At 46.3% G+C, this 25458-nt stretch overlaps 1 protein-coding gene and 1 non-coding gene across 2 annotated transcripts; both read left to right on the top strand.

Moving 5' to 3' along the window:
• Positions 1 to 6832: 6832 nt before the first annotated feature.
• TRNAD-GUC lies at positions 6833 to 6904 on the top strand. The gene has a single exon. It is a non-coding gene; the product is annotated as a tRNA-Asp (tRNA).
• A 12497-nt stretch (positions 6905 to 19401) lies between these two features.
• UBC (ubiquitin C) lies at positions 19402 to 25196 on the top strand. Its single transcript, XM_040347363.1, has 2 exons — positions 19402 to 19507; positions 23043 to 25196. The coding sequence occupies exon 2, from the start codon at positions 23046 to 23048 to the stop codon at positions 25101 to 25103; it is 2058 nt and encodes a 685-aa protein (XP_040203297.1). The 5' UTR covers positions 19402 to 19507; positions 23043 to 23045; the 3' UTR covers positions 25104 to 25196.
• The last annotated feature ends 262 nt before the right edge of the window (positions 25197 to 25458 follow it).

Raw genomic sequence — 25458 nt, 5'->3', positions numbered from 1 at the left:
AGAACATTAGCAAAAACAGTGCATATGATATTGCAGCACATTACAAGGCAGATATCAGGGGGGAGCTTGGCGGCTCCCCACGTTAGCGGCTAAACCACCAGCACATTAGGCCGGAAGTCGAATCATAGCACACAAAAAAAAAACTCTTGAATAATAGAGACAAAAAACAAATAAAGGGAAGGGATCAGAGGGGAAATGAAGAAAGAACAGGAAGGGGGACTGCAGACCCAGGGAGGTAGGGAGAGAGGAGGCGGGGAAGGGGTAAGGGGAGGCTCGACCCGTGGCTCAGGGCGGATCCTCATGGCGATGCCATTCCTCTCAAATCTCGTCATGCTTCTCCAATCTATCCTGCAGCCTAGCTGTCATTGTCTCCATCAGCTCAACATCTTTAATCCTGGAGTACAGGTCAGTTTGAGAGGGGGGGACAGGCGCTTCCAATAGAGAGCGACCAGGCACCTCGCGGCCGTTAATACATGCCTCATCAATTTTTTGGAGGATTTGGGGATCAGCAGGGGTGACACCCCTAGTAAAAATAGTTTTGGGGACCGGTACTCCCAGGAGGCGAGACAGCAACTGCTGAGTTTCCGTCCAAAACAGTACTATCTTGGGGCAGGTCCAGTATATGTGGTACAAAGTACCCTTGGCTCCCTGGCAACGCCAACACCTATCTGAGCTGGATGGATATATAGCATGGAGAACATCCGGTGTCATATACCAAAAATACAGTACTTTATAGGCGTTCCCCTTGTACAGTGTACAGAGAGAGCTTTTAGCTGCCTGAGACCAGATCGTCTGCCATGTCGCCTCCGGGATCTCCTCCCCAAGCGCCTTTTCCCAACGAAGCATGTATGCATGCTTACCCATGGAGGGGAAGGAGCAAGAGTTTAACAGCCTATATATATCTGATATCAACCCGCGGCGAGCATATCCCTCCAGTACCAGCTTTTCAAAAGGCGTTGGCGCCGAAAATTGGAGCTTTGGGGCAAATGATTGTGCATAGTGTCTTATATGCAAATAACCATAGAACACCTGGCGAGGCAAGTTGAATTTCTTTAGCAAATCAGAGAATGAAAGCAGTTTTCGGGTAATAGGGTAAGAGGTCACGCGTCGCCCAAGGTGACGACATCTGGTGGGTCAGATCATCAGGCATCCTGGGGTTGAACAGGAAAGATGTCAGAAGGGACCGCTCCGAGCTCAAACCATACGCCGGGGACAGTCTACGCCAAAGCGTCCTGAGGTGGAGCATGGGTCCTAAAAGTCGGCCCGGGTCCACCTCCGTGCTCGCGTTCCACAACAGGCTATTCGAGTGCGTGGGGGCCAGCCAAATTTTCTCAATTTCTGTCCATTTGTTATAGGAGCGCTGGGGGAACCAAGAGGTAACGGCGCGCAATTGGGCTGCCTGGTAATATTTAAGCAAGTCGGGGAACCCCAATCCCCCGTCGGTGCGAGATGCTGTCAGGACCATTCGTGGTATCCTGTGCCGCCCATAATTCCAGACAAAGCGTACCAAGTCCGCTTGGAGCTTACGTAGATCCGCATATGGGACTGGGACAGGCAACGTCTGGAAGAGGTAGACTCGCAGTTTTTCTAACGGGAAAACTGCCAAAATCCACCAGCAAAAAAAAGAGAACCAGCTCTTATTTTTCCCGACTGACTTTTTTCCGTCGGAAATCCCGAGCGTGTGTACGAGACATAACAGTTTTACATAATGCGGCAGCATCGACACACTTAGGACACCCAACATTAGAAGTGATTTATGCTTTCCAAGCAATTACACTCTTCCACACTAGTGCCGACCAGTATTCCTGTGTTTCTCCTCAGCTTCTCTCCATAACTCTGCTAACGTGACCCCAGTGCTGACACAGAGGAGGGTCAAACAAGGAAGCTGTGCAGGCGATCAACACCCTTCTTATAAACGCTGATGACATGACTGGTTGTTAGGATGCTGGAAGGTTGAAATGGTGCCTGATAAAAACTGTGGCGTCGTGTAACAAAAAGTCAGGCTTGATCTACCTGCTGGCTTGTATAAATTTTTACGCAATTTTTAGGCATTTTGCAAAGGTACTCCTGAAGAAACCTCAAGGCACCCTGGTTAAAAAGGGCTGCCCTAGAGGATCTTTCATGCAAAGTAGCCCTTTTGGCTATCACATTTTGCCAGACATGTTTCTGAACTGCAAAAGATATGGGGGATTGGGGAAAGGGTGCGCAAGTTAAACCACTACTCTATAGGTCATCAATAGTACTACCTATAATTGATCATATACCCTGTTGGGTTTTGTTGCCATAACCAATAAACATATCAGTAAGATAAAAGGGAAGGGGAAGGGGATGGCCTAAGAAAAGGCTAATTGAAAGTGGTTACCAATAGCAACAAATAATGATCTAATTGGAATTAGTACAAAATTATTTTATTCCAAAAGATAACATTTTAAAAGTGCAGTTGTGCAAAACCTATTGACAAGTCGAATCATATGAAATTAGATTGCCATAAACATAAATAACATAGACACAGCACTAGTCCGGACGTTATAGATCCAGCCGCAAGTTGTATGCTCGCCATCCAATTGGATAAATTAATTTTGGGTGATTGGTAGGGGGGAGAAATTCAGGGGCAGATCCACAGAGCAAGTACGCCGGCGTATCTACTGATACGCCGGCGTACTTTCAAATTTCCCACGTTGTATCTTTAGTTTAAATCCTCAAACCAAGATACGATGGCATCTGGGTTCGATCCGACAGGCATACGGCTTCGTACGCCTTCGGATCGCAGATGCAATACTTCGGCGTCCGCTGGGTGGAGTTTGCGTCGTTTTCTGCGTCGGGTATGCAAATGAGCTTTTTCCGACGATCCATGAACGTACGCGCGGCTGTCGCATTCTCTTGCGTCGTCTCTAGTCTGCTTTTTCCTGCGTGTAGTTAAAGCTGCTATTTTGCGGCATATAGATAGACTTGCCATGTTAAAGTATGGCCGTCGTTCCCGCGTCGAAATTTGAATTTTTTTTTGCGTAAGTCGTCCGTGAATAGGGATGGACGTAAGTCACGTCTAAGTTAAAAAAATGACGTCGTTGCGACGTCATTTCGCCCAAAGCACGCCGGGAAATTTCGAAACGGAGCATGCGCAGTTCAATCGGCGCGGGGACGCGCTTCATTTAAATGAATCACGCCCCCTACCCGCCGATTTGAATTCCGCCGCCAGAAATACACTACGCCGCCGTAACTTACGGCGCAAATTCTTCCTGGATTCGACTTTAAGCCAGGTAAGATACGGCGGCGTAGCGTATCTCTGATACTCTGCACCTGTCCATTTGTATGTGGATCTGGCCCTCAGTGTGTTGGTACTTAACCACTTAACCCCCGGACCATATTGCTGGTCAAAGACCAGAGCACTTTTTGCGATTCGGCACTGCGTCGTGCGACGTGGCTCCTAAACAAAATTGGCGTCCTTTTTTTCCCACAAATAGAGCTTTCTTTTGGTGGTATTTGATCACCTCTGCGGTTTTTAGTTTTTGCGACAATTTCGAAAAAAAATTATATTTTTTACCTTTTGCTATAATAAATATCCCCCAAAAATATATAAAAAAACATTTTTTTTCCTCAGTTTAGGCCGATACGTATTCTTCTACATATTTTTCGTAAAAAAAAAAATCGCAATAAATGTTTATTGATTGGTTTGCAGAAAAGTTATAGCGTTTACAAAATAGGAGGTAGTTTTATGGCATTTTTATTAATATTTTTTTTTTTACTAGTAATGGCGGCGATCAGCGTTTTTTTCCGGTACTGCAACATTATGGCGGACACTTTTGACACATTTTTGGGACCATTGGCATTTTTATAGCGATCAGTGCTATAAAAATGCATTGGATTACTATAAAAATGCCCCTGGCAGGGAAGGGGTTAACACTAGGGGGCGGGGAAGGGGTTAAGTATGTTCCCTGGGTGTGTTCTAACTGTAGGGGAAATACACCAAAAAGGAAAACTCTGCGCTCCTGAAAGTTCACAAATTATAAATCCACTTAATGTTTGTGAAGAAAAAAACATACATTAACACTTTAATTTTCGGAAGATCCAGTCCTTTATATGGTTAAAAAAGGGAAAGTTTCCACAATGTACACAATATAATAAAAAAAGTATAAAAAAAACTTTCCAAATGTCTGCATCAGACCAGCACCCTCTTCAGACTTCAAATGGTTAAAGCTTGCGGTTTTAGTTTGTGGGCTGTCTAGCAAGACATCATTAGTGCAAATGGTGAGCACAGTACATTACCCAGCCAGATGTACACATCGATCGAATGTCCTTCTCCTGGCTGATGTAACAATGTCCGGGATCCTAAGCTCTCTCCTATGCGGGTATGGAAGCTTCACAGACCCGATAAATGTGACTGCTGGAGACACAGGGTGGATCAGCCTATCAGAAAGGACGCTCTCCCTGGGTGAACATGCAAGCGTCCCACGTCTGAGACACTGTTTCAGTAAACCAGCTGTACTGCAGGGAGAAGTTTAGGCGCCCTCCAGTGGGCAAATTGCAGTATGCGCTTGTTGAAAAATCAACAGCGTTGCATGGCGATTAAAATAATCGGATATAAAAGTTCTTATGCATGAATAGGATCTTCCATCATAAAAGGGGGATATTAAGAGGGGTCCTAGACGACGCGTTTCGCCCTTACAAGAGCTTTGTCACAGGACTGTGACAAAGCTCTTGTAAGGGCGAAACGCGTCGTCTAGGACCCCTCTTAATATCCCCCTTTTATGATGGAAGATCCTATTCATGCATAAGAACTTTTATATCCGATTATTTTAATCGCCATGCAACGCTGTTGATTTTTCAACAAGCGCATACTGCAATTTGCCCACTGGAGGGCGCCTAAACTTCTCCCTGCAGTACAGCTGGTTTACTGAAACAGTGTCTCAGACGTGGGACGCTTGCATGTTCACCCAGGGAGAGCGTCCTTTCTGATAGGCTGATCCACCCTGTGTCTCCAGCAGTCACATTTATCGGGTCTGTGAAGCTTCCATACCCGCATAGGAGAGAGCTTAGGATCCCGGACATTGTTACATCAGCCAGGAGAAGGACATTCGATCGATGTGTACATCTGGCTGGGTAATGTACTGTGCTCACCATTTGCACTAATGATGTCTTGCTAGACAGCCCACAAACTAAAACCGCAAGCTTTAACCATTTGAAGTCTGAAGAGGGTGCTGGTCTGATGCAGACATTTGGAAAGTTTTTTTTATACTTTTTTTATTATATTGTGTACATTGTGGAAACTTTCCCTTTTTTAACCATATAAAGGACTGGATCTTCCGAAAATTAAAGTGTTAATGTATGTTTTTTTCTTCACAAACATTAAGTGGATTTATAATTTGTGAACTTTCAGGAGCGCAGAGTTTTCCTTTTTGGTGTATTTGTGTATTTGTGGTACTTCAGGGTATCCGGATCTCTGCAGCACGGACTGTTCTCAGCCCATACGAGGGTTTTAAGTATTTCATGGGATATTAGTTATTTCCCATTGAGCGCCAGTGATTTTTTTGTATCAATATTGCTAACTGTAGGGGAGGTGGCCTCACTAGGGGAAATGACTGATCGCTGTTCATACATTGTATGAACAGACGGCCAGGCATTTCTCCCCTGACAGGACCGGGAGCTGTGTGTTTACACACACAGCTCCCGGTCCTCGCTCTGTAAGGAGCAATCGCGGGTGCCCGGCGGCGATCGTGCCTGCTGGGCACGCGCACGGGAGTCAGGAACGAGCGGGGGGCGCGCACGCGCCCCTAGTGGCCGCTTCGAGAGCCGACGTAGAGCTATGGGCTCTCGCGCAGGGGAGCCGACCTGCCGCCGTAGAATTGCGGCGGCTGGTCGGCAAGTAGTTAATAGTACCTCCCCTGACACGGCAAATGGGAAGCTTTAACAAGGGTCTGGACCTAGTGTGTGGAAGGAAGGTGAAAGAAGAGAAGGAGCTTGGTTAAATTAATTTGATTTAGGGGCATCTAAATGACTTCAAGTGGAAGTAAAGACCGTATGCATACGCTGTAATTAATCGACAGTCCCATTATCTAAATTAAATGAATAAGGATATATTGCTAAATGCTCATGCAGTCCTACTAGCAGTATAGTTAGTTCTGTTAGTAAAGCAATTCCGTTTGTTAGTTTCCAGCGGTATTTGTTAGCATCCTATAGGTGTTAATAAAGTAGATCCATCTATTGATTTGGCTGATTAATTCCTTAACCACTTGCTTACTGGGCACATATACCCCCCTCCTGCCCAGGTGAAATTTCAGCTTCTGGCACTGCGTCGCTTTAACTGACAATTGCGCGGTCATGCGACGTGGCTCCCAAACAAAATTGACGTCCTTTTTTCCCACAAATAGAGCTTTCTTTTGGTGGTATTTGATCACCTCTGCGGTTTTTATTTTTTGCGCTATAAACAGAAAAAGAGCGATGATTTTGAAAAAAAATATATATTTTTTACTTGTTGCTATAATAAATAGCCCAATTTTTTTTAAAAAAATTCTCAGTCTAGGCCGATTCTACATATTTTTGGTAAAAAAAAAAAAAAAATCGCAATAAGTGACTGGTTTGCGCAAAAGTTATAGCGCCTACAAAATAGGGGACAGAATTATTATTTTTTTTTTTTTTTTTTTAAATAGTAATGGCGGCGATCTGCGATTTTTATTGTGACTGCGATATTATGGCGGACACATCGGACACTTTTGACACATTTTTGGCACCATTCACATTTATACTGCGATCAGTGCTATAAATATGCACTAATTACTGTATAAATGTGACTGGTATATAATAAAAGAACGACTAAAAGCAGCCAATACTAAGTCAATCCTCGTTAGTATAGTGGTAAGTATCCCCGCCTGTCACGCGGGAGACCGGGGTTCAATTCCCCGACGGGGAGACTAGCTTTTTATTTTTTCCAATATTTTTTGTAGCAGTATCTTTACATTGTTAGAGTTGGTTCTTTTTTTATTATTATTATTTTTATTATCAGGGTCCTTGATAAGCACATCTATACATTGGTTTAGTATTCTCCAATCTATCTCCAGTGATCTGACAATATACCAATTCCTCTGCAATAATGGGAAGTTGGGAGCACAGGACTTTCAGGATCCTGGAAAACTAATAAGAGATTGTTACATGTTATCAGTAATGGCAATCCGAAGGATGTAATCAGCCTTTATTATTTGTGACAGATCTGCCCATCTATGGCCATTCTTACAATCATATGGTCTTTGGCAGTGGTAACATAATTCTCACTTTATTTACATGGGATTGATAAATCGGAACTAGAAATAAATATAAACTAACTCAGGACGAACAGAAGTAGAAAATGCCTTTGTGCCTGACATATGTACCCCACTATATTGTGCTACCATCAGGTGACTGCCATCTAGTGGTTAAAATAGAACTTCACCCTATTGTGAAAAAAAAATAAACGTCAGCAACTACAAAAATCTGTAGCTATTGACTATTATTAACCAGTTACTTACCAGTCCCTGGAGTCTAGCACTGTCTTCTCACCACTGCGGGTCATCATCATAGATTTGGAAGACACTTGTGACTTCCTGAGGAATCACAGCTGGCTCCCTACTTGTCAGGTTTATTTGCTAAAACTGGAGAGTGCAAAATCTGGTGCAGCCAGGGGCGGACTGACAACTCATGGGGCCCGCGGGCAATAGAAGATTATGGGACCCCCAGGCTTAGAGATGGCCGCCATCTTTTTTTGATGCAATATGAATGTGGGCAAACCCATGCGGAGGGGAGAGGCACCAAGATCCGTGACATGTTGAGCGGCAGGAGACTTAGAGCTGGTGACCCATTAAATTCACCAGAAGCCTCTCATGGGCATTGCCACCTTAACAGCATCCTGGGCAAAATACTGCACTGGGACCCCTAGCAGGGAGATGATGACCTGCGGCATACATAGTGCACCATGGCGAACAATGGGCATGAGGCCCCGTACACACGACCGAACATGTCCGCTGAAACTGGTCCGACGGACCAGTTTCAGCAGACATGTTCGGTCGTGTGTACGGCCGACCGGACAATTGTCCGGCGGATCGGACAGTTTCCAGCGGACAAATATTTCTTAGCATGATAAGAAACATGTCCGCTGGAAGCCTGTCCGTCAGACATGTTCGGTCGTCTGTACAGACTCACCGAACATGTCCGATCGGCCAAAAGCCCTCGCATGCGTCAAAGTGATTCGACGCATGCGTGGAAGCATTGACCTTCCAGGGACGCGCACGTCGCCGCGTCATCGTCGCGGCCACGTCACCGCGTATCGTGTCCGCGCGGATTTCTGTCTGATGGTGTGTACAACCATCAGACAGAAATCCGGCAGCGGACGCAGCAGACAGATCCACTGGTGTGTACGAGGCCTTAGAGTCTTAAAAGAGGATTGAACAGAATCTGCATCTGCTGTAAACAATGCAAACATACCACAGACCTTGTACCCATAAAATTCTAATTACTGTTTTGCAGCTGATAATCTCAGACAAGGGATCATTTGTTTTTAAAAAAAACGTTGCCATTATATATGGTTTTTTTATGCACAAAAAAATATATTTTAGGCTTACTGAGACAACATTACAGAAGAACTTAAAGGGGTTGTAAAGGTACAATTCTTTTTTCCTAAATAGCTTCCTTTACCTTAGTGCAGTCCTCCTTCACTTACCTCATCCTTCCATTTTGCTTTTAAATGTCCTTATTTCCTCTGAGAAATCCTCACTTCCTGTTCTTCTGTTTGTAACTACACACAGTAATGCAAGGCTTTCTCCCTGGTGTGGAGTGTCATGCTCGCCCCCTCCCTTGGACTACAGGAGAGTCAGGACACACACTAAGTTGCAGATAGAGAAAGGAGCTGTGTGTTAGTGGGAGTCCTGACTCTCCTGTAGTCCAAGGGAGGGGGCAAGCACGACACACCACACCAGGGAGAAAGCCTTGCATTACTGTGTGTGGAGTTACAGACAGAAGAACAGGAAGTGAGGATTTCTCAGAAGAAATAAGGACATTTAAAAGAAAATTTGAAGGATGAGGTAAGTCATGGGTCCTCAAACTATGGCCCTCCAGGTGTTCAGGAACTACAATTCCCATCATGCTCAGTCATGTCTGTGAATGTCAGAGGTTTACAATGCCTCATGGGATTTGTAGTTCCGCAACACCTGGAGGGCCATAGTTTGAGGATCCCTGAGGTAAGTGAAGGAGGACTGCAACAAGGTAAAGGAAGCTATTTAGGAAAAAAATTTTACCTTTACAACCCCTTTAGTCAAAAACCAGCATCTGTTGAGACAATGAACACTGTGGTCAGGTCTATGAACAGTATAATGTACAGAGTATGTGGGTCAGGAGTAAGTAACAAACAAAACAACAAATAGAGTATAGCAGTCAGGATGAGTGCCACGCTCACATCAGAGTCCTCCCTTACATCAAAGTCCCAACATTCCCCCTATATACAGTCCACAGAGTGCCACCCTACAGCAGAGCCCCCCCAGTGTGCCACCCTGCGACAGAACCCCCCAGTGTGCCACCCTGTGGCAGAGCCTCCAGAGTGCCACCCTGCAGCAGAGCCCCCCAGAGTGCCACCCTGCAGCAGAGCCCCCCAGAGTGCCACCCTTCCGGCAGAGCCCCCAGAGTCCCACATTTCCGGGCAGAGCCCCCAGAGTAATACCTTTCCGGCAGAGCCCCCAGAGTCCCACCATATGGCAGAGCCCCCAGTGTCACCTTCCATCAATGTCTCCTTACACACCTTTGCAACGTGGTGCTTGTTGTGGTAGGCAGCTGGTGGGAAAAGGCTTTTAAAAAAAATCCACATGTTGCCGCTTCTGAACTGAAGTGATTCGTAGAGCCAGCGAAATAGTGAACTGCTATGGTTGGCCTCAGATCGGGAAGTGGGGCATGTTAATAAAAGCCGTGCTTGATATGTGCCATGATGTCACCGCACAGGTGTGTACCCAGATCTGCCCTGCTGCCTGATCCAAGGCCAAGCTCAGCAGTGCACCATTCAGATGGCCCCGAATGGCAACAAGTGGATTTTTCACAGTCATGGGATTGTTAGAGCCACTTCTGTTGAGCAGCAGTGGGCACACATTGATCATACAGTATACACACACAGTATAACACTGGTGGCAGCTGGTGCGCAAACAAAATGGCAAAGAAATCTGAAAAATACTGGGGGGAAAAAAAACATCAACATCACCAACTGTGCCGCATCAAATGCAGCCAACGGTGCCCCATCAAATGCAGCCACTGTGCCCCATCAAATGCAGTGTGCCCCCCCTTCACGTCGTCTGACCGACACTTACCCCATCTTGGTGGTGGGTGACGGCAGTGAGATGTGGGACAGGCAGCTAGGCGTCGAATATGAGCGCATATCCTTTCAGCCAATCACATGATGGGTATCAGACCCGCACTTCCTGATTGGCAGAGAAGCGGTTCAGTGTTAGAAAAGCAAACATTAATTTGCTTTTCTAACACATCTAGATGGGCTCTGAGTGCTCTGCGCTCTGAGCCCACCCTATTTTGAAGTCTATTAGAGCCTATGGCTCTAATCAGGTGCTTCAAACAACCCCCCCCCCCCCGCTGCAATTTAGGCACCCGGCATCCTGAAAGAGGCTGGACACCTGAATAGGGGGTGGCCGCAGTGGCCATGGATAGATTAATGCAATGCATGAATCTATACATTCTACATAGTGGGGGTGGCGTGATAGAGGGGGCAGTTCCCTTAGTGCATGGACCGCCCCTGGTATACACACACATGCACAGTGTGTATACCAGTGTATATATATATTGTAGGATTGGGGTGATTCTTGCCATCCGGCTGTTTCAGGCCTTTAGCCTAGGCCTTAAGTCTTATCCTCAGAACAAACAGAGTTTTCTAGACTAGAGTTACGCTCACACCTAGATTTCTCCTGATCAGCGCCTTGCTGCTCAATCACCAATGACATCTGCCTCCTGCAGACATGCATGCTCTGGCTGCGTCCATGCAGTCTCTGACTCCTCTCAGAGGGATGGGAGTCCACGTGACTCCCGGGACAGACTTCCTGTCTGTTGGGTGGGGCCCTGAGCCATAGTCAGGTCAGAACTAAATAGCCAAAACACACAGCTGTGCAATTAGCGTACCTTTCTCTCCAAAATCTAGCGTAAACCAGCAATCTTTAAGGTAGCACAGGGTCCCACCGCCACATATATATATATGTATGTAGCGCCCTGCTCCTGTTAAACAGGCGCTGCTCTAAATTTAGAGGGGGTCTGAGTCGTAATTTGGCTCAGACAAGTGTAATTATGGGCAATTTAGCCTCTGTTCTAGTCATGGCTGTGCTAGGAGTAACCACCATTGTTCGCCTGGGGGTGTTATTACCATCCCAGGCCAAGGGTGGCAGCAGCAAAGTCAGGGTGTATTGGGTGTCCCCCTTGGCAGCGAATCAATGGGAGTGATCATTCCGCTGTGCATGCTGGGGAGGGGTACTTAAGGGACAGACGCAATTGGCGGGGGGTCTGTCGTCCCACGCGTCTCGTGGTACTCCTTGCCTGGGGTGCGTGTTCCTAAATCCTGTCTCCGAGACCACGTTGGTCCGGGGTTGCGGCTTTGCTTAGTAGGCCCATTAGTCAGACTGGGTCTGCACTTTCAAGGTGATCCTGTGCTGTCTGTCCTGCGAAAGGAAGCCACTTGATGAAGGAAGCCAGGGGAGGACCATGCAAGAGGCTGGTATCTTGGGAGAAGGCCTGGAAACTTCATCAAAGGATACACCATACACCGAGAGGCTTGATGGTGATCACCTGTCAGATCTAAGTTCTAAAAAAGTTAATTTGGAGAGATCCGGGTGCTGAATCCTGTGGCAGAGGATTCTGGACCAAAAGTGTCTCCTTATAACGGAAGGTCTGTGGCAGAGACTGTACTTTATTCTGTGCGCCATTCCAGCTGCTAGGCCAGTGAGAGGGACCTATCCGGGTGAGCAATACCCACTCTGGCTAGAGTGGCGACGAGAACTGTTTGCTGGAGGCAGGAGTGTTTCCTTTTTGAGATTATGCATCTGAACCTATTTACCTACCAATCCACCCCTCCAACTTCTTTTCTACTAAGTTCTGCAAATAAATCCTAGAAAAAGAAGTGTGTCGTGTGGACATTGGAATTCTTCAGACTCTCTTTTATCACCCTGGACAGCGAGAAGACAGAGGTAACATGCCGTCCAAAATATTCAGCAGCTCCTTCGGGGGTTAGTGTTACATATACACACACACACCAGCACTTTTTACCCAAAAATCACCCTGATAGAACACACTGCTGCTGCCCCTTCTGGCATGCTGGTACTTGTAGTGCCCCAGCAGCTCACAGACATAGGATGTGGTAATACAGGAGAGGAGGCTGTGCCTGTGTACTGGTGGGCAGGTGATGAGTAGGGAGATGTAGCAGAGATTGGAGAAGTTCAGCACATCCTTCTTCCAGAAGCATGGCACTTCTCACACACAGAAAAAAACGATCTAATGGCTGCCTAATGCCGCGTACACACGACCGTTTTTAATATCCTAGAAAAAACGACGTTTTTCTCTACGTGATTCTTGTCAAGCCTACCTTGTATACACACGATCGTGAAAAAAAAAATGCTCGAGCAAAGCGCGGTGACGTACAACAAGTACGACGGCACTATAAAGGGGGAGTTCCATTCAGATGGCGCCACCCTTTGGGCTGCTTTTGCTGATTTTGTGTTAGTAAAAGTTTGGTGAGAGACGATTCGCGCTTTTCAGTCTTCATGCTTTTCAGTCTGTTACAGTGTGACGAATGGGCTATCTCCATTACAAATGCTAGTTTTGCCAGAACAAGCTCTCCCGTATCTTAAATACACAAAAACAGGTAATCAAAACTTTTGGACAAAAAAAAAAAAAATATGGGCTAACTTTACTGTTTATTTTTTATTTTTTTTATTCATTAAAGTGTTTTTTTTTTAAATTGCGTTTCAAAGACCGCTGCGCAAATACTGTGTGACATAAAATATTGCAACAATCGCTATTTTATTTCCTAGGGTCTCTGCTAAAAAAATATATATAATATTTGGGGGTTCTAAGGCTGCATTCACACCTGAGCGTTTTGTCGCCTGAAGCGCGACGCTCAAAAACGCTAGAGGGGGAAAAATACATTATTCCCTATGGAGATGGTTCACATCTCCACTCCAAAACGCCTGACGCCAAACGCCTGAAGCTCAAACAAGTTCCGGACCCTTTTCGCGCGAATCGGGCAGTTTGGGCGTTTTTGAGCGTTTCTATTTCCAATAGAAAGTAATGGAAACGCTCGATTCAAGCGAATAGCGCGACAACAAGCGTTTGCTACGGGCGTTTTGTCGCTTTAATCAATAGAACATTTCACCCAGGCAGAAGATAAAAAAAATCTACCAACATGGCAACAAGTGATGAAAAGATGATAATTTTTCCTATTGGCTAAAATAAAAAACGTTGAAGTACAAAAACGTCGGATGACGCTGTATGCAGCCTAAGTGATTTTCTAGCAGAAAATACAGGATTTTTACTAAGCAACAAGTGTCAAAAAAGATTAAAACTTTAAATGGTTAAACTGAATACTCCTACACACAGAGTTCAGCCCTTTGAAGTATTAACATTGTATCTTTTCACAAACTTGGCAGGCTGCCCAGAGAGGAAAGAAGTCACTCCATGGGAAACTTCAGGCAGTCTATTAAGTTATTTGCAAGTCGTGCTGAAGTTTTAAATCGGCTCTTTTTTCCAGCACAATCGGGCGATGCTGATTAATTAAAAAACACCAAAACCTCTACTGCTAACCCCACAGTCGCTCACTGTGGTTCTCCACTCAATAAGCTCCCAGTCTCTCTCACTAGACTTCAGATCCAATAGCCACTGGATCCCCGAGCTCTTCCACTCAGTGTTGCCAACCCCCCGAAGTGAAATTTACTGGCAGAATGACAAAAATTTACAAACGGCACCAATTTTTTACTGGCACTGCAAAAAAGTACCTAATTACTGTTTTTAGGGCTAAACAGTGCAAATATCAATATTTAAACTATACACACATATCTAATGCTATTATCAATGTGTTTAAGTTAACCACTTGCTTACTGGGCACATAAACCCCCTTCGTGCCCAGGCGAAATTTCAGCTTCCGGCACTGCGTCGCTTTAACTGACATTTGCGCGGTCGTGTGACGTGGCTCCCAAACAAAATTGACGTCCTTTTTTCCCCATAAATAGAGCTTTATTTTGGTGGTATTTGAACGCGGTTTTTTTTTTTGCACTATAAACAAAAAAAGATCGACAATTTAAAAAAAATATATATATTTTTTACTTGTTGCTATAATAAATATTCCAATTTTTTAAAAAAATATATATATTTTTTCTCAGTTAAGGCCGATACGTATTTTTCGACGTATTTTTGTAAAAAATAAAAAAAATCGCAATAAGCGACTGGTTTGCGCAAAAGTTATAGCGCCTACAAAATGGGGAACAGAATTATGATTTTTTTTTTATTATTTTTTTTTTTACTAGTAATGGCGGCGATCTGCGATTTTTATTGGGACTGCGATATTGCGGCGGACGTATCGGACACTTTTGACACAAATTTGGGACCATTCACATTTATACAGCGATCAGTGCTATAAAAATGCACTAATTACTGTATAAATGTGACTGGCAGGGAAGGGGTTAAGACTAGGGGGTGAGGAAGGGGTTAAATGTGTATCCTGGGTGTGTTCTAACTGTGTGGGGGGAGGGGGGTGACTGGGGGAGGTAACCGATGCTGTGTCCCTATGTACAAGGGACACAGATCGGTCTCCTCTCCTCTGACAGCACGTGGAGCTCTGCGTTTACACACAGAGCTCCACGTCCCTGCTGTGTTACCGACGATCGCGTGTACCCGGCGGACATCGCGGCCGCCAGGTACACGCATCGGCTCTTCAGCGATGCGCCGGGACAGTGTTTACGCGCCGTAATGCACTAATGCACTTTAAATGACGTCCAAAGACGTCCACTTGGCACTTGAGAGCCGCGCTGTTGACGTCTTTTGTCTATAGCGCGGGTCTCAAGTGGTTAAACAAAAGTAAAAAAACATATTTCTCAATTTACATGAAGGTTGGGTTACCTAACCCAGCCAGCACAGAGTTCCCTCTTACATCAGAGTCTGCAGGATGCCCCCCTTACAGTGCAAGGGAACTCTTATGTAAAAGGGAACACTGCAGATCATGATGTAAGGGGAACTCTGATGTGGGGGGAGGGGCTCTGTTGAATAGAGACCACCTTCCACAGAGTGAATACACTAAGGAAAGGGAGGGTTACTAAAATAGGGGGGAACCTTCAGTGCCCCCTTACATTATTGTATTCACTCCCCTCCTTAGATCAGTGACCCCCCCTCAGACTAGGGTGACCACGTGTCCCGGATTGCCCCAGGCACATTCATTCCAGGACAATACAGTGTCCCGGAATGAAACTGACACAGCCATCCCCCCTCCCCCTCCCGGGACAGTCTGATGAACCCAAAAAAGGCCGCCACATCACCACTTTACCCACTGACAGTACTTGTCCTGGCCGGGAATGCCTGGAGAAGCACAATCCCGCCCCCTGCTTGTGATTGGAGAAATCATAAATCCCGCCTCTTGTGTCCAATCACTGTGCTGTGATTCGTTACAGCACACGCTGATTTTTGGGAAGGGGGTGTCCCTGAAGTGTAGTTTGGAAATGTGGTCAGCCTACCTCAGACTGGCCTAGTGGCACTGTCACTGACCTCCTCTCAGGTGCACCGTGTGGGGCTCAGTCAGACGGCTCCAGCTTGGCTGTTCTGATCTCCTCTCCACAGTCCACACGTCTGACATGACACAGGAGAGGGACAGAGGCTGCGGACATGACACAGGAGAGGGACAGAGGCTGCGGACATGACACAGGAGGGGGACAGAGGCTGCGGACATGACACAGGAGAGGGAGAGAGGCTGCGGACATGACACAGGAGAGGGACAGAGGCTGCGGACATGACACAGGAGAGGGACAGAGGCTGCGGACATGACACAGGAGAGGGAGAGAGGCTGCGGACATGACACAGGAGAGGGACAGAGGCTGCGGACATGACACAGGAGAGGGACAGAGGCTGCGGACATGACACAGGAGAGGGACAGAGGCTGCGGACATGACACAGGAGAGGGACAGAGGCTGCGGACATGACACAGGAGAGGGACAGAGGCTGCAGACATGACACAGGAGAGGGACAGAGACTGCGAACATGACACAGGAGAGGGACAGAGGCTGCGGACATGACACAGGAGAGGGACAGAGGCTGCAGACATGACACAGGAGAGGGACAGAGACTGCGAACATGACACAGGAGAGGGACAGAGGCTGCGGACATGACACAGGAGAGGGACAGAGGCTGCGGACATGACACAGGAGAGGGACAGAGGCTGCGGACATGACACAGGAGAGGGACAGAGACTGCGAACATGACACAGGAGAGGGTCAGAGGCTGCGGACATGACACAGGAGAGGGACAGAGGCTGCGGACATGACACAGGAGAGGGACAGAGGCTGCGGACATGACACAGGAGAGGGAGAGAGGCTGCGGACATTACACAGGAGAGGGACAGAGGCTGCGGACATGACACAGGAGAGGGACAGAGGCTGCGGACATGACACAGGAGAGGGAGAGAGGCTGCGGACATTACACAGGAGAGGGACAGAGGCTGCGGACAGGACACAGGAGAGGGACAGAGGCTGCGGACATGACACAGGAGAGGGACAGAGGCTGCGGACATGACACAGGAGAGGGACAGAGGCTGCGGACATGACACAGGAGAGGGACAGAGGCTGCGGACATGACACAGGAGAGGGACAGAGGCTGCGGACATGACACAGGAGAGGGACAGAGGCTGCAAATAGAATAGTGTCCTCCTCATGCCCTCACAGTAGCCTCCACCTCTGTCCACCATCATATTACTTCTCCACATCATCAGTATGCTGTGTCCTCCTGCTGTGCCCCTTTCACCTCTCCACAGGTCAGGGCAGATCTGACCTGTGGAGAGGTGAAAGGGGCACAGTAGGAGGACACAGCATACTGATGGCGAAGATTATGGTAAATTATAAGCAAAAACATTTTTATAACAAATATTGGAAATGCCTCTTAATGCACAGTGGATTGAAAAACATTCTAAAGCACTTTGACAAGGGTTTTGCTGTGGGATGGATAGAGCTTGATGGGGAATTCTAAAAGACTTGTGGAGATATGATGGTGTCAGTCTCTGACTCTCTGTCCCTCACCTGTGTGCCAGTGCCACAGCTTCTTGCTCCAGGCTCCCAGTGATGTCCCTCCAGTTGTATTCTCCTCCTCCTCCTGACCTCCTCACACATGCGGGTGGCGGGTGCACTGCATGAGCCACTGAATAGCGGCGACCGCCATAGTGTCCCGATCTATTCAAAAATGACACCGAGCGGCGCTACTGCGCATGCGCCGCCCGGCCGAACGCATACGAGCTTTCCCGAGCTTGGCCAGCTTCGGAACGGCGCATGCGCAGTTGCATGGTCGGCTCGCGGCCATTTTTTTTATGGCCACCCGATGCCCATAACGGACTTTAACGGACAGCCCGAAAAGGGGTTACATTTACGAGCTGTCCGTTAATTTACGTACGGTTGGCAACACTGCTTCCACTCTTAGCACTCAGTATCTTCCTCAAGCGTCACCCCAGCTTCCCTGCTGGATCCCTGGCTTGACACTCACAGATACTCTTCAAGTGTCACCCCTGCAGACACGGTAACGTCACTGGCTTGGCACTCACTGATGCTCCACAAGCGTCACCTCTGCTGTCCCGCTGGGTCCCTGACTTGGCACCTGCTGAAGTTTTCCAACTTCTTCACCATCCCCGGTTGGCGAGAAGTATGTTCTGGTACTGGCCTCAGCTTACTCACAGTGGTCTCCGGTAACAAGGTGGATGATCCCTTAGTGGCGACAGCTTCCCCTCTACCTCCGACCACAACTTGTTCCCCCCGGCCGGCCGGAACCATTACTGACAAAAGGCCATAAACACAGTGCATGGACATGCACAGAACATGGGGTACAGCTAACGTGTTTCGGTGGAGCACCCCCTTCCTCAGAGCTAGGGCTAGTCTCGCACACCATGGGCAAGCGCTTTTATAGAAAATGGTGGGATTAAAAACTGTGTGGCAAAAAAGCCACACCCTAAAAGGGGCGGGGAAAAAAAAGAATAAAGTTTAGTTATACTAATGTGAAAAAATTCAGTCCATATCAAAAACGTTATATGAGTTTTTTTTATTTTTATTTTTTTTGTATTTTATTTTTTTTCTCTCATATAACGTTTTTGATATGGACTATGTTGTTTTCACATTAGTATAACTAAACTTTATCCTAGGTGTGCGCGCCTTCCATTTCTGTTTTTCTTGTAGTTCCTTTTGGATTACCCCATCTGTTACCCCATCTGTTACATCACACCTTGGAAGACCTATTAGCGCTGGAAGTGACTGTGTTTTTTGTATTTCTCATGTGTGAATAGGGATGAGCTCCGACATGTTCGCACAGTCCATGTGCAGAGCCTGCCAGGAAGTCTGCACGGCGCTGCGCTAATCACAGGCAGGGAGACATTTTTCTGATGCTCGGCTGCAGACTGGTTAGCGTAGTGCCGTGCAGACTTTCTCGCGGGCTCTGCACGTGGACTGTGCGAACACGCCTGAGCTCATCCCTATGTGTGAATGTGGTCTAGGGTCTTTTTGTGGCACATTTGTAATAAAGATGTCTTCCTCCATTTCTTTCCGTGTTGATATTGTACATTGGTGTAGTATGAAGGACTATGAGGATCAGTGATTTTCTATGATAACACATGCACTGAGGTGATAGTGTGCTGTGGGGACAGTGATGTGGGTAGGCGCCATTAATATGAATGTTGTGCACACAGACTGCAGACACAGCCCCATGACTAAGCAACAAAGGAGAGGTTGTTCTGAGGGCCCTGTACGCCCCCCTTTATATTTCTCCTCCAGTATAACACATAGAGCTACAATAGAGGAAACAATGTCTCCATATACAGGGCTGTGTATTGGTCCCCTTTATGTACATATATTCACAGCGGACACAAAGGAACATTCACGGCGCCAACAGAGCGCCCTGTTTTTCCAGCACCTTCCCTCCCTCTACTGTACATGAGTGGCAGCCAATCCAGAGACGGTTATACACATACAGCTTAGTGTATCCGTGCGCCGGACCCCGGCCTTTTGCCACAAAAAAAAAAATATATATATATATATATATATATATATATATATATATATATATATGACTTGTATTAAAGGCGTATCTATATTAATTATTATAGCTCGGCCCGACCGTACTACACACTAGGGTAACATAGGGGGCTTTTCCTTTACCCTCCAATGTCAAATAGTCCCTGGGGCCGGTTTAGCGGCAGGATACATAGGCGGGACTATAAAAGCTGAGCGGCTGCTCTAGTGACGCATTATTTTTCTGGTGATTTCGGGAAGCAGGACCTAATACAGTAAGTTACCGGGCATACAGCGGGGAGTGCGTTATTTGTGGCTTTGTTTGGATATAGTGGGACTGTAGGCATCACAGTGGGGGCTGTACGGCGATATATATCGTGCTGGGGTATTAGGCGCCACTTTGCCCTTTCACTTCGCTGTGGGCTCACAATAGGTACTAAACGTTATTGTCTTCAATTTTTATGTTTTCCGTGTTTGTGTGAGTTAATGGTGGGGAGAGGGACGACCGGGTATATACGTGTGCGTAGCGCGGGGAGACGGAGCCCGCCATTACTAACGGTAGATGGAGGATAATTATGGGAGGGGCCTGGTGCGGTCATGGCCGATTAGCAGAATTCTATTTCCTCCTTAGGATTGAAGTCGTGGTGTGGGGTTTGTTTTTTTTTCTTACATGTAACATTGCAGCAGAGGCTTTTGAGACAATTTTTTTTTTTTTGTGTTTTCTGGCAGATTCTGATAAAGCCTCTGTGTGCAGTAATTTTAGCCAATGCTGCAGTTATGATACTAAAGTGATCTATCCTCTAGGCTACATTTACATGGCTGTAAACATTTCAATGGGAAGGTCAGTTAACATTTAAGGTGGGCCTCTTTAGACCACTTCCCCCCCCCCCCCCACCTCCAACTTTCCATTAAATTCCTTTATACAGCCCACTTCCTGTTTGTTGTCGGCTAAAAAGCCTAGGTGTATGACATTCGTTTTGTGTGTGGGGGGGGGGGGGTGTGAGTCATAAGAGGGCCAATGAGAGCTGGAGGTGTGCCTGTGTAAATCCAGGAAGTGAACAGGCAGCAGCTTCAGCTGCCCAGTTAAAATGGATGCAGCCCGACTTGGTTGAGGGTTTTTTCTGCAGTATATTTGGAAGTACAGAATGTTGGAGGGAAGCTTCATAATGGTAAAGATTGGGGGGGGGGGTACAAATTATGTGAGACTGCACTTCCTCTTTAAAATGCATGTGAACCTGAAACATCAAAATTGAAAAGCAATTTACCAAGCAAATAGAAGCCATCTGCCCCCAGTCTGTTTAGGAAAAGAGCAGCCAGTCATCTACAACCGTCTGATTTTCTACAGTATAGAAAACGCATGCAAAATACATTTGGATTAGTAACCTCTCCTCTCCTGTGACTGACGGACTACTTGGGAGACTTATACCCTGGCATGAGAAGGGAGGGGTGTGTCCCACAGCCAATCAGATTGTTGCAACCCCAGGAAAGACACTGCTGTGCTAATGGAGGGGGGAGAAATCACTGCCATCAGAGCCTAGCAACTTTAGATTTGGCCCCAGAGCTGAGCAGGATAAAATTAACCCTTCAATGGCTGGGCACTTTTACTGTAACTACTACTTGCAAGTAGGGCATTACAGTAAAAGTGCCCAGCCATTGATGGGTTAATTGTATCCTGCTTGGCTCTCTCCCTGGCAGCTGCTGGGCTCTGAGTGATCTCCGTCCAGTGTCCATGTGCTGATTACTGACATTTGTTCTTCTGCTATGAAAGTTTGCATCCCCCTGTGCCCCATATGCTGCCCAGTGTTGATTAAAGCTAACCCCTATCCCTCTAGCTAAGCCTATACTATCTACCCTGTCTAAGAATAGGTGCTAACACTTGCCTATATGCTGAGGCTGCTCTGGTCACGTAATCTCTCTGGTGGCAGCTTCAGTGTAGAGGAGATTGCTAACAGCTGTAAATGTCTGTGTGGTAGTTCACCCATTTGCTTACTATATGGGGGGGGGCGCGCATCGGTTGTCAGCTGTCACTCCTCTGTACTAAAGCCAGCACTGGGACCCGATCATGTGGCTGAAGCGGCTTCAAAATAGGTAGGTATGGACATCTATTTTTTTTTTTTTCCAGAGTAGATAATATAAGATTTGAACAAAGGTAAAGTTAAACCTACTTTCAGTTAGATTTTTGACTAACCACTTGCTGTGACTGTCCCATAGTAAATACATCCTTACTTTGATAAAGACTGCGGTTATGGCGACAGCTAGCTGCCATAATCCTTGTTTGGGTTTTATTTTTTCTATGTGCTGTTTTGCATCGGACTAAAGTGGTCCCATGGATGCATTTGCTGCAGGAACGCTGGTGGGGGAGGTGCCCCTGCTGATTCTGGGCTTAATGGAGCCGTTGGTAAAACCCGGCAGGTATCTGCGACATCTGTTTGCTTGGCAAGATGTCTCTAGCTCATATTTATGCCCTTGGAGGACCGGAGCCACCTCTGATGTGAATTTCCAGTTCTCAGGCTAAAACGAGGGCAAGATCAATAATTCTAGCGCAAGCCCTCATCTAAACTAAAAGCAGTGTTTCTATTAAGTCTGCAGGTACAAAGTGTAGCTGCTGACTTGATAAACCTTTTCCCCTCTCCAGCGATGCGGCCGCCCGAAGACTCGCTCTTCCTCTGTGGCATCGCAAGTGCGGGCACTTGGCTGTGAAAGCTCTGAGGCACTTTAAATTGTTCTCTTTAATTTGTATCACTTTTATTCCTGTTGCAACAGGAGGGTCAAACTACTGGAAGCCCTCCAGCTGTTGTAGAACTAAAAGTCCCATCATGCCTGTGCCCTTGCCTTTGCCTGTGGGAGTCATGCTTAAAGTGGAAGTAAACTTATCGATTTTGATAGTTTAAAAAAACAGTTAACATTCCCGGGAATGCTAGCTGTCAGATTTGCTTGCGCTCTCAAAACTGTCAAACAATCCAATGGCTGGTTTCATAACTGATCACATGTGCAGCATCATAGCAGTTGCAGATTAAACAGAGGCCAAGATGGCATGCTTCCTTGGCTAAAAACAATTGGAGGGTTTACTTCCACTTTAACTGTCAGCCTTGCAATGCCTCATGGGACTTTAGTTCAACAGCTGGAGGGCCACCAGTTTGATACCTGTGTATTGCAAGGAATGTAAACATCCCTTGTAATAACGCACGCACACATTGGGGAAAAAAAGAACTTGGGGCCCATTTGGGTCTGACTTCAGTGCATTGACTCTATTAATGTATGCTAAAGGGATTGTAAAGTGTGTGTGTGTTCCTTTTTTTTCTTTCTCTCTTAAAAAGGCTGTGCAGCAGCCCACCTTAAGCCCCCTCTATCCAGTGATATCCAAGTGTGCCTTGACTGCCTGGGATTGGCTGAGACACAGCAGTGACACCATTGGCTCCTGCTGCTGTCACTCAAACTCAGTTAAGCAATCAGGGAAGGGGGTGGGGCCAAATGGCAGCTCTGTCTGAATGGGTACACAGAGCTGCAGCTCAGGTGCCCCATAGCAAGCTGCTTGCTGTGGGGGGCACTCAACAGGAGGGAGGGGGCCAAGGACCGGACGGGAATCCAAGAAGGATTTGGGCTGCTCTGTGCAAAACTATTACACAGAGCAGGTACGTATAACATGTTTGTTATTGTAATAGGATGAAAAACAAGATCTTGCAATCACTTTAAGGAAAATTGTTCACTTGAATGGGCTGCCAGTATACTAGAATGTTGCCAGCCCTTTGTTTTCAATGGACATGTGTTCAACCCTTTGTTTGACTTTTTTTTTTTTCTTTTCCTCTGTAGACCATGCAGATATTTGTGAAAACCCTTACGGGGAAGACCATCACCCTTGAGGTTGAACCAAGTGACACCATTGAAAATGTCAAGGCTAAAATTCAAGACAAAGAAGGAATCCCACCTGACCAGCAGAGATTGATCTTTGCTGGAAAGCAGTTAGAAGATGGCCGTACACTTTCTGACTATAATATTCAGAAAGAGTCAACTTTGCACCTTGTTCTTCGTCTTCGAGGTGGGATGCAAATATTTGTTAAGACCTTGACTGGTAAAACCATAACTCTGGAGGTAGAACCAAGTGATACCATTGAGAATGTGAAGGCCAAAATTCAAGATAAGGAAGGTATCCCACCTGATCAACAGAGGCTAATATTTGCTGGCAAGCAACTAGAAGATGGCCGCACACTCTCAGACTACAACATCCAAAAAGAATCCACTCTCCACCTGGTTCTTCGCTTAAGAGGTGGTATGCAGATATTTGTCAAAACTTTGACTGGCAAAACAATTACTCTAGAAGTTGAACCAAGTGACACAATTGAGAATGTGAAGGCTAAAATTCAAGACAAAGAAGGGATTCCCCCAGACCAGCAAAGATTGATTTTTGCAGGCAAACAGCTAGAAGATGGGCGCACCCTTTCAGATTACAACATCCAGAAAGAATCCACCCTCCATCTTGTTCTCCGTCTAAGAGGCGGAATGCAAATCTTCGTGAAGACCTTAACAGGAAAGACAATTACTTTGGAGGTGGAGCCCAGTGATACAATTGAGAATGTGAAAGCCAAAATCCAGGACAAGGAAGGTATCCCTCCAGATCAGCAGAGGTTGATTTTTGCTGGCAAACAGCTAGAAGATGGTCGGACCCTTTCAGACTACAATATCCAGAAGGAATCCACTCTGCACTTGGTGTTGCGTCTGAGGGGTGGTATGCAGATATTTGTTAAAACCCTTACTGGCAAAACTATTACGCTGGAGGTTGAGCCAAGCGACACCATTGAGAATGTGAAAGCCAAAATTCAAGATAAAGAAGGTATTCCTCCAGATCAGCAGAGGCTGATTTTTGCTGGGAAACAACTTGAGGATGGTCGCACACTCTCAGACTACAACATCCAAAAGGAATCCACTCTCCACCTTGTCCTCCGACTGAGAGGTGGGATGCAAATCTTTGTCAAGACCCTAACTGGCAAAACTATTACGCTGGAGGTTGAGCCAAGTGACACAATTGAGAATGTGAAGGCAAAAATTCAAGACAAAGAAGGGATTCCCCCAGACCAGCAAAGATTGATTTTTGCAGGCAAACAGCTGGAAGATGGCCGCACCCTCTCAGACTACAACATCCAGAAAGAATCCACCCTCCATCTTGTTCTCCGTCTAAGAGGCGGAATGCAAATCTTTGTGAAGACCTTAACAGGAAAGACAATTACTTTGGAGGTGGAGCCCAGTGATACAATTGAGAATGTGAAAGCCAAAATCCAGGACAAGGAAGGTATCCCTCCAGATCAGCAGAGGTTGATTTTTGCTGGCAAGCAACTAGAAGATGGCCGCACACTCTCAGACTACAATATCCAAAAAGAATCCACTCTCCACCTGGTTCTCCGCTTAAGAGGTGGTATGCAGATATTTGTCAAAACTTTGACTGGTAAAACAATTACTCTAGAAGTTGAGCCAAGTGACACAATTGAGAATGTGAAAGCTAAAATTCAAGACAAAGAAGGGATTCCCCCAGACCAGCAAAGATTGATTTTTGCAGGCAAACAGCTGGAAGATGGCCGCACCCTCTCAGACTACAACATCCAGAAAGAATCCACACTCCATCTTGTCCTTCGTCTGAGGGGTGGAATGCAAATCTTTGTGAAGACCTTAACTGGTAAAACCATTACTCTTGAAGTGGAGCCAAGCGACACTATCGAAAATGTAAAGGCCAAAATTCAAGATAAGGAAGGCATTCCTCCAGATCAGCAAAGGCTCATCTTTGCAGGAAAACAGCTGGAAGATGGCCGTACTTTGTCTGATTATAACATTCAGAAGGAATCTACTCTGCACCTTGTCTTGCGCCTGAGGGGTGGTTTTTAAGATGACAAGCCGCAGTACTGCTTTTCCTTTCATTTAATTAAGTTCATGCTTCTGTTGCACTTTTGTTTCAATAAAGTAATTGCATTCCACAAATGTTGTATTTGCCTTGTTTTTCATGCTGCCAACAGTATATGCATTCTGGTTGAGTAAAGAGTGATGGGTGGGACTAAACTGATTTGGATAGGTTTATTTTTCTAAGCCTTGGAGAATTGTAGAAGTGGTTATAAAGTGCAGGCACAAAGGACTGAGCATGAGTGGCATTTGTGTGCTCTGCACAAATGCCACAATAGTCTGATTGAGCATTTGACAGTAGTGAGGCTGTTTATACACCTGCACAGTTGTCTGTCAAATTGCC

Source organism: Rana temporaria, chromosome 1, assembly GCF_905171775.1.
Source record: "Rana temporaria chromosome 1, aRanTem1.1, whole genome shotgun sequence".
Lineage (NCBI taxonomy): Eukaryota > Metazoa > Chordata > Amphibia > Anura > Ranidae > Rana > Rana temporaria.
Note: the sequence above shows the minus strand (reverse complement) of the source record. Positions and strands in the feature narration are given on the sequence as shown.